This window comes from Phaseolus vulgaris, chromosome 2 (assembly GCF_051622355.1).
Source record: "Phaseolus vulgaris cultivar YP4 chromosome 2, ASM5162235v1, whole genome shotgun sequence".
NCBI classification, from domain to species: domain Eukaryota; kingdom Viridiplantae; phylum Streptophyta; class Magnoliopsida; order Fabales; family Fabaceae; genus Phaseolus; species Phaseolus vulgaris.
This window is the reverse complement of record NC_143499.1, coordinates 12,794,137-12,809,918: the sequence shown is the minus strand read 5'-3', so window position 1 is coordinate 12,809,918 and position 15,782 is coordinate 12,794,137. Positions and strand designations below refer to the sequence as shown.

Sequence of the window (15,782 nt, the reverse complement as noted above, 5' to 3'; positions counted from 1 at the left end):
GCTGGAGGAGAGGCGCATTCACACGCGCCAACACCGACACCTCAACCCCATCTGTCCAAGACACTACAACCAATGCATCAGACGCGTCAGACTCACCAAGGTTCCAAAAGTGTGTTCGATGATGAAGCAGTGAAGGGCCACCCCTTCATAGACGACGTAATTGTTGCGCCTCTCCCTGACAAATGGAGAGGCTTAAAGATGAACCTTTACAACAGTTCAACTGACCCAGACGAACACTTGAACATTTTCAAGACTCAGATGACTTTGTACACGACGGATCAGACGGTATGGTGCCAGGTTTTCCCCACCTCTCTTCGGGAAGACCCCTTAGGGTGGTTCACCGGACTCGCTGAGAACTCTGTACCCAATTTCAAGGTTCTGGAAACAAAATTTCTCATGCAGTACGCCACAAGCAGACCCCACCGTACGTCCTCCATGTCCCTCCTTAACATAAAACAAGAAAAGGGAGAGTCCTTGCAAACCTTCATGGATAGGTTCAGTAAAGTGCGCATGGGAATCAGAAATCTAAACCCGGAGATAGCAATGCATCACCTGATCTCTCGATCATACTTCTAGGTCGTTTCACGGAAAGCCTTATCAAGCGGCCGCCGCAAGACATGGACGAGTTGAGAACCAAAGCCACCAAGTTCATGCAGATTGAAAAGCACATTGATTACCATAGGAAGATGCAGACGGAAACCTCAGGGAGAAAGAAGGGCATTCGCCCTCCCATGACGGGTGTCGACCGATACCGGCAGAACCAAGGCCCTCGCTTTCAAAACTACACCCCTCTGACAGTACCAAGAGGGAGAGTCTTAGACGAGGCATTGCAGGCCGAGCTCATCCCGGTACCCAAGCCAGCGCAAACCCCACGACACGCTGACACAACCAAACGTTGCCAATACCACCGCAACTTTGGCCACTTGACCGAAGGGTGTCAAACACTGAAAGACAAGATTGAAGAACTTGTTCAAGCGGGTCATCTCCACAAGTTTGTCAAACCATCCACAGCAACCACACGGTTACCCCAACGTGACAATGATTACTCTTCTAGAGACAGAGAGCGTTCTGGACGAAAGGACACCAAAAACCGCGACATTGATTGTCGTACGACCAGGCGAAAGCACAGTGAAAGCTCGGAGGACACGACCTCAAATTGAAAGCCCCGAACGAGACGAACAAATCAAACAAAGAGTCTGCGAAGTCATCAATACCATTGTTGGTCCGGTATCCCTTGGTGCACCGAGCCAGGAGTTTAATTATATCGTTGGAGGTTTTGCAGGCGGCGGATGCTCCAACTCAACAAGGAAGAAACATTTAAGGGCAATCCAATATGTTCATTCCACCTTGACGCGTAAGCGTCCACACATACCCCCGATAACTTTTACGGGTGATGACTTTACCGCAAGTGATCCGGCCCAAGATGATCCTATGGTCATCACGGTGGACATAGACAAGTTTGTGATTGCTAAAGTCCTAGTAGACTAGGGGAGCTTGGTCGACATTCTGTATTGGGAAACCATCAAGAAGATGCGAATTCCCGAAACAGAAATAAAACCCTACAACGAACAAATAGTTGGATTTTCGGGAGAACGGGTGGATACCAAAGGCTACATTGACCTTTTTACAACCTTCGGGGAAGACGACTCCCTCAGTAAGTCAATCAACATCCGATACTTGTTAGTCAATGCAAACACATCATACAACATACTTCTCGGTCGCCCTTCCATCAATAGATTGAAAGTCATAGTTTCGACCCCTCACTTGGCAATGAAGTTCCCCTCTGCCACCGATGACATTGCGATTGTGCATGTTGACCAAAAAATCGCGCGGGAATGTTATGTAGCCAGTCTTAAGGTTGAACCTACTAGACGGTTGTACACGATGGCACCGAACGACCGAACTCCAGGCAGAAGAGGACAGTCGCCAAAAAGACGCCTTAGAGGTCAGGACTCCAAAAAGCACATGGTTGCCCTCGTAGATTTAGATCCACGACTTGATGAACCCCAAATGGATTCCGGCGAGGGTCTTCAACCTATACCTCTTCGTGATAATGACCGCAGGACATACATAGGAACATCCTTAAAGGCGGACGACCGTGGGGACATAAACACGACGTTAGTAAAGAACACAAACCTTTTCGCCTGGACGACTGTCGACATGACGGGGTGAACCCCAATGTTATCACTCACTGTCTCTTTGTATATAAAGAGGCTAGACCAATAGCCTAGAAGAAAAGGAAGTTGGGGAAGGAACGACGTAAAGCCGCTAGAGAAGAGACTGATAAATTAGTACAGGCCGACTTCACTCAAAAAGCCCACTACACCACATGGTTAGCCAACGTGGTGATGGTCAAAAAGCCCAACGGCAAGTGGCGGATGTGTGTGCACTACACGAACCTTAATAAAGCATGTCCAAAAAATTCCTACTCCCTTACTGACCATCGATCGGCTGGTCGACGGAGCCGCAGGGCATCATATTTTAAGCTTTCTTGACGCGTACTTTGGGTACAACCAAATCCTGATGCACCCTCGGGACAAAGAGAAAACAGCTTTCAGAACAGATTCCGATAACTTCTACTATGAGGTTATGCCGTTCGACCTCAAGAACGCTGGAGCCACTTATCAGCGCTTGATGGATAGCGTCTTCCATGACATGATCGGAAGAAATGTCGAGGTGTATGTGGAAGACATTGCGGTTAAGGTTTACTCATGCGAACAACATGTCTCGGACTTAAGAGAAGTTTTCCAGGCTTTGCACTAGCATCGTATGCGTTTGAACCCCGACAAATGCGTGTTCGACGTGAAAGGAGGTAAATTCTTAGGTTTTTTGCTCACCCATCGAGGCATAGAAGCGAATCCTGAGAAATGCAAAGCTATTGCAGAGATGCAGAGTCCCAACATCATTAAGGGAATCCATAGGTTAGTCAGACGATTCACCTCCATGTCCCGGTTTGTGCCGAAACTTGCAGAACGAACCAGACCCATCTTCCATTGCTGAAAAAGGCATCCCATTTCGAATGGACGATCGAGTGTGAGCAAATCTTTCTCCAGCTGAAGGCATTTTTGGCATCCTCGCCAGTAATACAAAAGTCGAACGCACGCGAGCCAATCATCGTCTACCTCACTCTTTCGACCAAAGCAGTGAGCTCAACCCTAATGAAGGAGATAGATGGGGAGGAACGACCAGTGTATTTTGTTAGCCGAGCACTCCACGACGCCGAAACAAGATACCAAATGATCGAGAAAGTTGCATTGGCATTAATCATCACCACACGACGGATGAGGATGTACTTTCAAAATCACAAGATTACAGTGAAAACCAATTTTCCTGTCGCAAAGATTTTGACTAAACTTGACTTGGTCGGACGCATGATAGGTTGGCGATCGAACTATCAGAATTCCATATTAAATATCAACCAAGGGGTGCAATCAAATCTCAAGCCCTTGCTGATTTCACAGCCGAACTTGCCCCCCAACCAACCATAAACGAACATGCCAGGTGGGTTTTATATGTGGATGGCTCCTCAAACAGTCGATCGTGCGAAGCAGGGGTGGTGCTGGAAGGACCTGGTGAGATTGTCGTGGAGCAGGCCTTGAAGTTTGAATTCAAGGCGTCAAACAATCAAGCAGCATATGAAGCCCTCATAGTCGGCCTTCATTTGGCAACCGAGTTGGAAGTAACTAAGTTAACTTGCAAAACTGATTCATGGTTAGTGGTCGGGCAACTCAATAGGGAATATGAAGTGCGGGAAACTTTCCTTCAACAATATTTCCACTTCGTGCAGAATCTATTGACCAAGTTCGACGAGGTATCTTTCCAGCACGTCCGACGGGAAAACAATACTCGTGTAGACGCGCTATCACCTTTGACAACCACCAAACAGAAAAGACTTCACTAGTAAGTGATCCACGTCACTTTGGCAAAACCTAGTGTCGGCACGAAGGAATGCATGACAACTGACACGCAAACAAATTGGATGACCCCCATCAAACAGTACTTGGCAGATGGAGTATGTGACCCGAAATTGGAGAAAACAATGAGGCAGCAGGCCGCCCGATTCATACTCATCGATCAAGATCTATATAGGCGGGGATATACCCGTCCGCTCTTGAAGTGTCTTACTCCCGACCAAGTCATTTACGTCATGAGGGAGCTACATGAAGGGGTGTGTGGAACTCATTCAGGGGCACGGACTATGGCAGCAAAGGTATTGCAAGTCGGCTATTATTGGTCGACCATGCAAGGTGACTGCACTTAGTTTGTTCGCAAGTGCCTAAAATGCCAGGAGTATGACACTTTGTCTCACCAAAAGCCTGAAAACCTGCACTACATCTTATCCCCATGGCCATTCATGAAATGGGGAATGGACATAATTGGACCCTTCGCTCATGAAAAAGGGCAATGTAAATTCCTGCTGGTCGGCATTGACTATTTCACTAAGTGGATCGAATCCGAACCCTTGACAGCAATAACCGCACGAAACGTTCAGAATTTCGTATGGAAAAATATCGTATGCAGATTCGGATTGCCCCGGGTCATCATTACTGATAACGGTCGGCAGTTCACTAACCGAGGATTGGCGAAGTATTATGAAAAACTTGGCATCAAGCACATTACGAGTTAAGTCGAGCATCCACAGACCAACGGTCAAGCTGAGGCCGCTAACAAGGTTATCCTGAATGAGTTGAAAAAGAGACTTGGTCCGGTCAAGGGAAATTGGACCAACGAGCTTCTCGAGGTGCTTTGGGCCAAACATTGTACGCCTCAGTCTACGACTCAAGAGACCTCATATAGTTTGACGTACGACACAAAATCCATGACTCTGATCGAGATATGTGAACCCTCACTACGACGGCAAACGCTGGACTTGGGTTTAAATATGGAAAGCCTATTGGTCGGCCTTGACCTTATCAATGAGCTTAGTGATAAGTGCAAGATACGAGAAGAAACGTGCAAGATACAAGCAGCAAGGAGATATAATTCAAAGGTGAACTCGCAAAGCTTTCAGAAGGGAGATTTGGTCTGGAGGATGAGAAGTGATGCCCAAAAGGATAGCGGAAAATTCTCGAGCAACTGGAAAGGTCCGTTTCGCGTCGCTGACACAGCGGCCGGCGGAGCATATGATTTGAAATATTTATCAAGAAAAGGTGTACCTAGAACGTAGGATACCACGCATAAAAAATTCTACTACAGTTGATGAATAATATTAGTGTACTCTTTCCTCGGTCGGTCATTTTATCCCTAAGGAGGGTTTTTCGACCAAGAAGGTTTTAATGACACACTTTAAAAACAAAACCACTATGGGCACGTCTTCGTCCACACTTATAAATTATAACTTAAATGTTATTCACCAATTCATTCGGCCTGCAAATTATAACTTAAATGTTATTCACCGATTCATTCAGCTCGCAAACTATAAATTAAATGTTATTCACCGCTCGATCGGTCCACAAATTATAACTTAAATGTTATTCACCGATTCATTCAACCCGCAAACTATAACTTAAATGTTATTCACCGCTTGATCGGTCCGCAAATTATAACTTGAATGTTATTCACCGATTCATTCGGGCCGCAAACTATAACTTAAATGTTATTCACCGCTCGGTCGGTTCGCAAATTATAACTTAATGTTACTCACCGATTCATTCGACCCGCAAACTATAACTCAAATGTTATTCACCGTTCAATCGGTCCGCAAATCGCTTACATGTTATCTATCGGCTTAACGATTAAATGTTCAACCTACCAACCAATCAGTTAGAAGGTAAATTGCGCGCGAATAATCGTCATGATCAAACATAAATAAAGGAAGCCATTTCGTCGTTCATACAAGAGCAGATAAATTATAATCAAATATAAGCAAAAGAAAACATTCGGTCGTTCAGCCATAGTTGATAAAAGTTGACAAGTTAAATTGTTCAAAGCCCACAACCCGGGACCAGGTTTCATCTACTCTATGACGTCGACCGAGTTATCCTGCTCAATCACTTCAAGGCGTTGTGGCTCCTCTTCCATAGCATTGTCGGCCCCCCACCTAGCGGCATTAGCTTGCCATCTACCGCGTCCATGCATAGGTCATACTGAGGGTCATCCGATGGCACATCATGATAATAAGCAACTTGTCGGACGCCCTGGTTGAAACTTTCCTCACTAACCTGCAACATGAATCCTTGGCATTTCTCCAACTCAGCATTAAGAGATTCCTCTTTAGCGGCTGCATTAGCTTTCTCGCTCAGAAGTTGATCCCACTCCGCCGTCAACTTGGTAAGAGTAGCCTTTAAGCCTTCTTGGTCCTCTTTGGCCAGTCGGTCATGCTGGCGCATTTATTCCCGGCAAGCTTCGGCGACTTCTAAAGCCGCCTTCAGTTTTCTAGCCGACTCTTCCAACTCGGCCTTCAGCTTGGGAACAATTGTCGTGTTGGCTCGCTCTAGTTCATCCATCAAAGCCTTGCCCACAACGGTAGCCCGGCTCTGCAGCTCCACCCATTCTCTTATCAGTTTTTTGGTGGGGATGGTCGCCAGCACGCCTTCGTCCTCGAGGAAAAGGTCAAACTGCATGGTTTGACCCACCCGCAGGGAGGGACTTAGCATGGTTGGTTCCACTTCAGCTCCAATGTGAACTTTGGTCAAACGCACCCTCTTCCGATTGGCAGACGGTGGAATCGCCACAATGGGTGGCGCAACCTCTTTAGCGACGGCCAATCCCTTGTCCGCCCCGGCTAGCTTCCCAATTTTCCGGGCGCTTGCTTGACGCTTGAGATTGTCCATGAACTTCCTAAGTGCGAGATCCATTCTCAAGATAATCCATGCAAAGCATAAGTACAATTAAATAACATTAACACAATGAATAAACAATTGAATGCAAGAAATCCACGTACCATGGAAGTTCGCCCACTTCTTATCCAACCCATATAGCCTTATCAGCTCACGGGTGGGCAATTTATAAGGCAGCTAGTCGACAACTACCAAAATCTCCTTGTCAAAAGGTGACAACCAAGACCACAACCAATTCCCGAGCTGGGTGGGTTTATCCGTCCGGTGGAAGGGGAATTTGGTTGTCCCATCTTCATTGTAAAAGTACTCCCGGCCATCCGGCTCCACAAAAATCTTGAAATACCTCTCTTTGAAATTTTTGTATGAAGTGGTAAAAGAGGCGAACCGAATATTCCCCGATCGGCTAGACAAAGATAACCGACTCACAGGAAGGCTTGGGTGGGTATTAGAGTAATACAAGAAGGCCTCGGGTGTTGGCTCGGGTTTAAAAAGACTACAAAGCACTCAGAACGCCTGAAGGGCTGCCTACGAGTTCAATTGTAATTGTGAAGGAGCTACGCTGAGAATCCGAAGGACCCCCATTGTAAAACCATCAAAGGGTAAGTTTATATGTAAGTCGGCAAAGAAGGTATTATATACAAAGAAGAAGTTAACCGAGGCATTCTCCCGACTGTGGCATACACAGTAAGTCACACTGCAAATATCAACTACTATTGCTTCATTCGGGCCGCCGGGTGCTAAAAAAGAGTTTTCGACAAGGAACTTATCTAGACTATCTGCATCCCTTAACCTAGTGGGGATTTTCATAACTGAAGGATCAACCAGTCATAACTTGGATCGTCTGACGACTGACTCGCACCACCAAATGTAGTGCAAGTCGCGGATGACTCAACATCTACAAAATTCAGAGAGGAATCCACAGAAGAAGACATTACTGACCTGGAATACAAAGGTTGAACAGAAAGCGGAGGACTCGACACTTGGAGCAAAGACACAAGGGGTTGAGAGTAGAAAGAAAACGTAAACTTTCTAAAGTACTAGTGCAGTGCTATTTATAACCAACAACCTTGGAGAGAGAATTCCTCTCCCCTCACCTAGCACCGTTAGATCCATCATGATCCAACGACCACATTCATTCGACACATGAAGCGTCACGAGATCTCCACCGTTGAACACATCTGATGAAACAATTTTTCACAAAAGCGGCGGTTCTGCCAAGCAGCACATCTCTGACACTCATTTAATGCAGCCAACTGCCACCCACATTATATACGACTCTTCAGAGACAAATCTCTTCGAGCCTGGGAGGCAAATGTACCGGTCTGGGTCCGACCGACCGGAGACCTGGTCAATATGTGCATTTAGTAACAATACATGTACAATAAAGGAGCAGTTACAACTAAGATTGAATGCGCGATAAATGCACCTGGAAACACCTTCGCGATAGAAGGAAATCGACGCACACACATTATGATCAATTAATGGTCAATTAATTATCCAGCCCGCACAATAAGGGCCCATAAGTCAACCTATAAAAGAGATTTCTAAGTGAGGAAAAGGTACGTTCTTCAAGAGATAACAAAAATATTAGAAACCCTAAAAATAATTAATAGTTGACATGATAATAAACACGAAAATGGAAAAAAAAAATGAAAAATTTACTGTTGTGAGAAAACTTGTTCATATTTCACATAAAATATTTTTTTATAAGCTCTTTCAAAAAATTATTGTTTCACATAAGTTTGTTTGCTATTAAAATAATCTTCTTATGTACTGTTGATCTCGTTAATGACTTCTCTCTCCTTCATTGGATTATCCTTATATAAATGTGGAGAATTGTTTTTTTCACAATAAACTGTTCAGAATGTGATTTTGATATATGAATATTTAAGAATGGACTTTCTTAAGAAGTTACGTAATTAACTATTAGTTAAAGATAATTAGTTTACGTAATGTATTAATATAATATATTGATTTGGTTTAAAAATTATATTTAGTTGTTGAATCTTTAAAATATTAACTTCATATAAAAAAATTGTCACATCATCGAAGTTCGCTCTCCAATCTTTTTAGCATACAGATAATTTAAGCTTTTTCTTCTTAATTATACGGACACGGTGCTCAATGTAAATGAAATGTAATCTCTTTTTTGACTGGTTTTTAGTTTTGTCATATTAAAAGGTAACATGTAAATGAAATACAACTATTTCATATATGAGAGACTATGTTAACTCAAATCTTCCACTATAAATTAGTATAAGAGAACAATTAACAAACAAATGATTTATTTGGATAGATAATTATTGTAACATTCTTAATTTTTATTTTTTATATAATAAAATAAAAGTAAAACAAGCAATATCTAATTAACATATGAATATATACAATTATCTCATAATTCTATCTAAAAAAAATATTCCTCTTCATAGGAATTTTAATATATACATAAAAAGTTTTAAAAACAAAACAAACGTATTCAAATTAAAGTTATCTCATTCTTCAGCTGCTTACTGAGAAGCTCTATCACCTGCAATCTCTTATGCTTCCATCCGTGTTCAACACGATCATCACAGATAAAGTAACAAACACAAACAAATAACAGTGTAAGCTAGCTATATAATTTTTTTTATATAATTTCAATTTCAAATTAATAAACATAATTCATCAAGTCTCATACAATTTCTCAACCCATCAAGTGTCTATTAAATTTCATAATCCATCTTTCACATGTCAAACTTCTACTGACTCACAACACATAAACACTCCGGAATACTCGTGTGTTGACTTAGACTCAGAGATTTGCATCTGTCATACTATATCACTATTGAAAATTTAAACTATCTTCCCTTACCTTTACTTGAGCAGATTCTCATTAAGAGCTTCAAACCTACCCAAAACTTCAAGAGTAGCTTAACACCACTAGCTAGGACTATGAGCTAACAAAGACTAATCCTAAAGCTAAAAGGGTCACATGCATAAACTTAGATCGAGACAGATCTACAAGTTCAAAATTTAACTCAAAGAGAAGAGTAAAATTGAACTTATTCTATCAGAGATTCTGATCGGGCAATCTTGTAGTCTTCGCTTCAAGGAGTCTAATGACGAACTCTGATCATCAAATTGATGCGCGAGAAAGTTAGAATCTTAAAGAAAAGGGAGAGGAAAGGAAAATGAAACTTCTAGAGAGATGGTGGTTCTTTTGAAATGAAACTGGAATAACTGAATTTTTTATTTATATGTTCTTTTCATTTTAATAATAAAATATTCAGGTATCATTTAAAATATACCTATTCTATTCTAAGGTAATTTTCTAGATCCTTACAATTATAAGAAAAAATAAATTAAATTTTTTATTTAATTGTTTGTATTTGTTATATTGTAATATTTAATATTAGAATAATTAAAAACACACACACACCCTTTTTTTTTCCCTCTTTTTTCAATCCTCTCACCTTAACCAATATATTATTGATTCAAATACAACTAATTTCCAATAATAACAAAAGACTAACTCAAATTAAGTGAAGTGTAATAGTTTCGTTATGGGCTACCATTTGTTTCCAAGTATTATCTAGTTTTTATCTATAATTTCTAATAAATATATTAGTTCCATGAACAAAAATTTCCTATCATAATAAAACCTAGATATATATGGATGATAATTATGTAATGAAACCCGAGTAGTTAAATTTTGTTTTATAAATGCATGTGTTAGAACTATCTAGAAACTTAATAACTCATTATTTGTTTCGATGAGTAATAGAAAATAAGGAATGAAAAATAAAAAAATGAAAAAGAAGATTGTTTGTATTAAGTGAAAAAATTAAAAACTAAAAAAAACAAGTATTTTTTATAAAGGTATATGATTGATTTGAAAAAAATTAGCAATGAACATATTGTCTTTATATTCAAATAAGTTTATATGGTAAGTTAAATATCAATACTTAAACTATCTTTCTTTGCCTCAAAGTTGTTGAAATTTTGTTTTAGAATAAACTCATAATCAACTATGTATTACTTAATTAGTTTAATTTAGTCTAAATAACAATTTTTTTTTACCAAACTAGAATAATTTTTATTTTTAATTATTAAAATAAATAAAATTTTAAAAAATTACTAAATAATCGTACCATTTTAACACGATTTCAATGTAATAAGATTTTTACTAATACAAAAGTTATATCAATGTGACACAATTTTAGTTGAAATCTAATTACATTAAAGTTATATCACATTGACACAACTTAAGTGTTGAACTAAAGTTGTATCACTTTGTCAATACTTATTCATAGTGAATTTGTGTAAACTCTACACGACTTGTCTATTTTGATAATTTTTTTAAAATTTTATCCATTTTGATAGTTTTTTTTTTAAATTTTATCCATTTTGATAATTAACATATAAAGTTATCACATTTTAATAAAAAAATCTCAAATAACTCACATAAATAGTTTTAGTAAAGATATAATTCATCGTATAAATACAATTTATAAAATAAAAAAAATGAACTTTTAACCTATCTCGAATTGCTTAAAGTTACAAGTGTTATTGATATTAGAAACTACGTAATCGATTAAGCAAGGGACATACTTATAGTGAATTATGTAAGTATTGAAAATAGTGGAGATGGGTTGTGGGGATGAAGGAGTTGATGAGAAAAGCAAGGTATCTAAAGTGCACAAGTGTTCTCTTCCATTCTAAAGCCTACTTTAACTGGAAAAAGCAAAACAGCCAAGTCAATCTCACTTTCTCACCAAATTTAACCCCTTCAAACAAGAAATACACGCTTATGGGTCACGCACAACTTTCCTTGCATTTCAACTACAATCACATGCCTCATTTGCAAATCACCGCCTTCAACAATATATCCACAAAGCGTTAAGACTACATTTCTAAAGTTTTCTCAATACAAATATAACTAAGATACAAGATTTTCTTAAGCTTAACTAGTTATATCTTTTGAAATAAATAATTATCAATAAATTAAATAAAATTATACCAATAATGTGATTATCCAACAATTATATTTACCTTGGAAAAACATTTTTTTTTCTCGTGATCTCACTCATTCCCTCACGTACTCTCTTCTCTGACCAAACACCAAAAGTATTATTCTCTTCTACTCTCCTCATTAATTATTTCCCTCCTTTAATATATACCAACAAGGAAGGATTTTAAAATTCACCTAATTTTCTGTAAACAAGATAACTACGAACAAAGACTAGTAATGTAATAATAAAGTTGAATGACACATTATTCCTTACACCTTTATTCTATAATACAAGCAGAGGGACGAATTTACATGGTTCCGTCCCCCCCTTTTTTTTCCAAAAGTTATTTCAATACTAGAATTATTAATGTTGTTATTTTTAACTTGCAACTTTAAAAGTAAAGAGGTCAGCTATTCAATTAAATCATAAACCTTGATCATATAGTTATTTAAAATATATATTTAAGAGTATAATGCATTCATTTTTAGTTTTATCTTTCTTAAAAGACTATGCATTAGCAATTATATTTAAGTTTGGAACATCCTTAACATAATATGGGATTAACTTTTTGAAAGAGGAGATAAGTAAAACATTTGAAGAAGAGTTGTATATGAGAATGAGGCATTTTGCCTCTCTTTTTCCCATTATATTACAACATCATCTCCTATTTTAGCAACAGCTTTTTGTGGCAGTAATTCTTCCGTTGGATTCCCAGGGCTAAACATAGGGTGTAATTAAAAGTGGAATTGGGGAGTTAGCAAAAATAGTGACTCAAGAGAGGAAGGCAAAGAGAAAGAAAGTAGTAAAAAATAGTAAAAGAAGATGAATGAGTGTCATGTGGTTAAGAATTGAAAGGTGAGCATATATATTCCTTTGTCTAAGGTAGTAGTGATATTTTAATGACCCCAATGGCAGTGCAATAGAGAGAGAGCAATAGCATATAAAGAGTACCCGGTGCCCTATCATTTCAATGTCACACTCCCCCATACAAATAGAAACAAGAATCCCCCGACAGCTGGAGAATATGACAACCCATCTATCTAATTCATTTATAAACCTGTACATTCAATTCAAACCAGCAATTTAAATGCCTAATTACCAATATATATATATATATATATATAACCTAACCATACTCTGGTTTTTTTTTTTTCAAATCATAATTATGATCGTACTCATTAATTCAAATATCCCCTTCCTACTACCGATATTTTTCGTAATCAATAAATCTCCAACACATATCTTCAATTTCCCCCTAATGGATACATGAACAATTTTTGTAAAATTAATTTACATACCCAAATTATCCACGACCGTACTTAATTAATATTAACTTAATGACGCTAATATTTTTAGGTTTCCTTCATTTCAAGCAACGCTGATGATACTGTCCCCACCACCGCCGAACTTCCCTGCAGAAATCGCCTGAAAAGCCGATGAAGATGACGACGGCGACGAGTGGTCACTATTCGTCGGCGACTGTTCGTGTGACCGAGGCGTCGGCGGTGGCAGATTCAACGACAACGGTAAAGGCTCTATGAGTTTTGTCGGAGAAGCTTTCTCTTTCAAGTTCAAACTAGCCATCTTCGAAGACGGTGGCACCGGCAAAATCGGGGTCGGCCTGATCGGCTTGGCTAGCCTCTCACCGCTCGCCGGCAAGACAACTGGAGATAGACCCATCGGAAAACCTGCGCCAGGGAAACCGCCATAATGCGACGGCGGATATGTTGCGCGGATAGGCGCCGCCGCCGTTTCTTGTTCTTCTTCCATTATTGTAGAAGATTCCATCACCTGAAATTCCAAAATAAAAATCTATTAAAATTAGACCTATTAGCAAAAATGTAATTTCCTATTTTTATTACTCTCTAAATTAAAGGTAAAATTAATTAATTACTCTCAAATTTTAAAAATATTTAATTGAATCTCAAATTTGTTTTTAATTAATGATTTAAATTGGAGTTAGTTTATGATCGTTTTTAAAAATTGTCAATTGAGTAGTTTAATTTAAAATAAATTAGTAATAAAATCTAATGACATAATTTGTCATTAATTCTAGACCAATAAAATTTAGTGACAAAATTTAGGGAAAAAAATCATTATTGTGCAAAAGAAGAAAATGAAATTGAAAGTACCGTATCGGTAGTGATGTCGAAGAGGCTAGATCTCCGGCGGCGGCGGTTCTGGTTGTGGCGACGGAGGAAGTACTTCTGAGCGTGACTAGCGACCTGAGTTGGCGTGCGAGTTTTGACGAAGTTTCTTGAAATTCCTCTCCAATCTCCTTTTCCGACTTTGTGCAAACCTAGCAGGAACAGTCTGTGCTCTTCCTCCGTCCAAGGAACACCTTCGTAAACCAATCCAAAAACTCAATCGATCAATTAACTAGTCTCTCAAGCCAAAAAGCGCCAAGTAGTTATCAGAACAATTAAACAATCCGTTAATGATTGTCAATCTGTTAACTAATTACCTCGCTTGCGCTCGCGCGTGCGGCCGGAGGCGTGAACGACGTCGTCGGAGGCGTAGCCGGCATCGGCGGCGTTGGATTCGGCGTCGTACTGAGAGAGGTTGTTCATGCTAGCGCTCTTCCTGAAGGAGGAAATTCCTTCGGTGACTCGGACGCCAAACAGCATGAAGCCGTTTTCCCGGGGAGACGCGGCGCCGGAAACAGCAGCACCACCGTCGGTGCATGTCCGTGAGTTGTGGCCGTTGTTCCCGCACTGTGAGCACGTGCGAGACATCTCAACAGTCCATGCAATAAATATGGCTAACAATATATATGTGTGTGTGTAAGATTAATGGATATGATGATATAAGGTGAAGAAATAAAAGGTTTGAAAGATGAGAGGGTGTTGAGTTTGTGTTTGTGTTTGTGATGGAGAGAAAGAAAGAGACATAGGGAGGTTTGGGTGATATATAGAGAGTTTTGCTTTGGTAGGGTTTAAGTGTTGAAAGTGTGGTGTTGGTGTTGGTGTTGGTGTTTGTGTTTGTGGTAGGCGCTGCCGTACACTAAAGTTACTACTAGGGTTACTTACTACTATTACTTGCTAATACTCTACGGTGGGAAACCAAAGGGGGGGTGTTTGGCACTAGAAATTATTATGGACGTTGATTGGTGTCGTCCTGGTATTGGTGGTGCTGTTTCGTTGGGGAGACACAATCCATCAATCAGGACCGTCCATTACTGTGCTATGTTTGGCTTGCCTCGGTAAGCACGACCCTAAACGTGTGTGCTACCATCGTTTAGCATTTAATATATTTCCCATAATATTTATGGACACCCTGCAAATCTGGAAAGGAAAATTATCCATAAATACTCTTTCCCACACCCAGACAAAAACAAAATAAAACACGTAATAAATTAAGTGATGCAATAAAAAAATTAAGTAATCCAAAAATTATAAATATTACATCAAATTTCTTCGTATTATTATTGTCAACAAAAACAAAATATACCTATGTATTTATTATATACAAAATAATTTAGTGTCTTAATTACCCTTTCTGTTTCATGCTACTTTTAGTTTACTTTTAAGTATTTCATTTTGTTTAAAGTTTTGTAAATGGTTTTTTAATAACCACATTGTTAATTCACCTAAATCCTTGAATAAACTAATAATCACATTTTACCTCTTTGATATGAAATAAATAAAGCGTATATTTTGATATGGTTAAAGTACTACTAACACGTACAAGCTAGTAGCACTGAAGCTAAATTTTATCCAATTTTTTTTTATATATTCTCTAAGTTGCTTTAAAACATTTTCACGCGTTTCCTCTTAATCAAATCTCCGTTTTAGTCGAGTCATTTCATAGATATAATATTCTTTACACATTATTAACAGTCAAATAGATGGTTTGTTGCGCACTTTAAAAAATTCATTAATATACATGATCGAAATCATTAATATGTAAGATTATTGATGTGACTATGATAATGTTTGACCAAAATTATCTTGGCGGAATAAGTGAGCAACAACAAAATCAAAATATTTAAAAATAACTTCTTCGAATACAT

The 15,782-nt window shown here is 39.0% G+C and overlaps 1 protein-coding gene across 1 annotated transcript; it reads right to left on the bottom strand.

The window, feature by feature from the left end:
• Positions 1-12,611: 12,611 nt before the first annotated feature.
• On the bottom strand, positions 12,612-15,048 carry LOC137810696 (myb-like transcription factor family protein). The gene is made up of 3 exons (XM_068612095.2): positions 14,235-15,048; positions 13,903-14,111; positions 12,612-13,561 (listed from the first exon to the last, which is right to left on the bottom strand). The coding sequence occupies exons 1-3, from the start codon at positions 14,503-14,505 to the stop codon at positions 13,139-13,141; spliced, it is 903 nt and encodes a 300-aa protein (XP_068468196.1). The 5' UTR covers positions 14,506-15,048; the 3' UTR covers positions 12,612-13,138.
• Positions 15,049-15,782: the final 734 nt, after the last annotated feature.

Excerpts from the sequence above, each read along its gene's own strand:
- LOC137810696 (XM_068612095.2), bottom strand. The coding sequence starts at position 14,505 with ATGTCTCGCACGTGCTCACAGTGCGGGAACAACGGCCACAACTCACGG. Across the intron at positions 14,112-14,234 it reads CACGCGCGAGCGCAAGCGAG|GTGTTCCTTGGACGGAGGAA; the intron begins GTAATTAGTTAA and ends TGGTTTACGAAG. Across the intron at positions 13,562-13,902 it reads TCGACATCACTACCGATACG|GTGATGGAATCTTCTACAAT; the intron begins GTACTTTCAATT and ends TTGGAATTTCAG.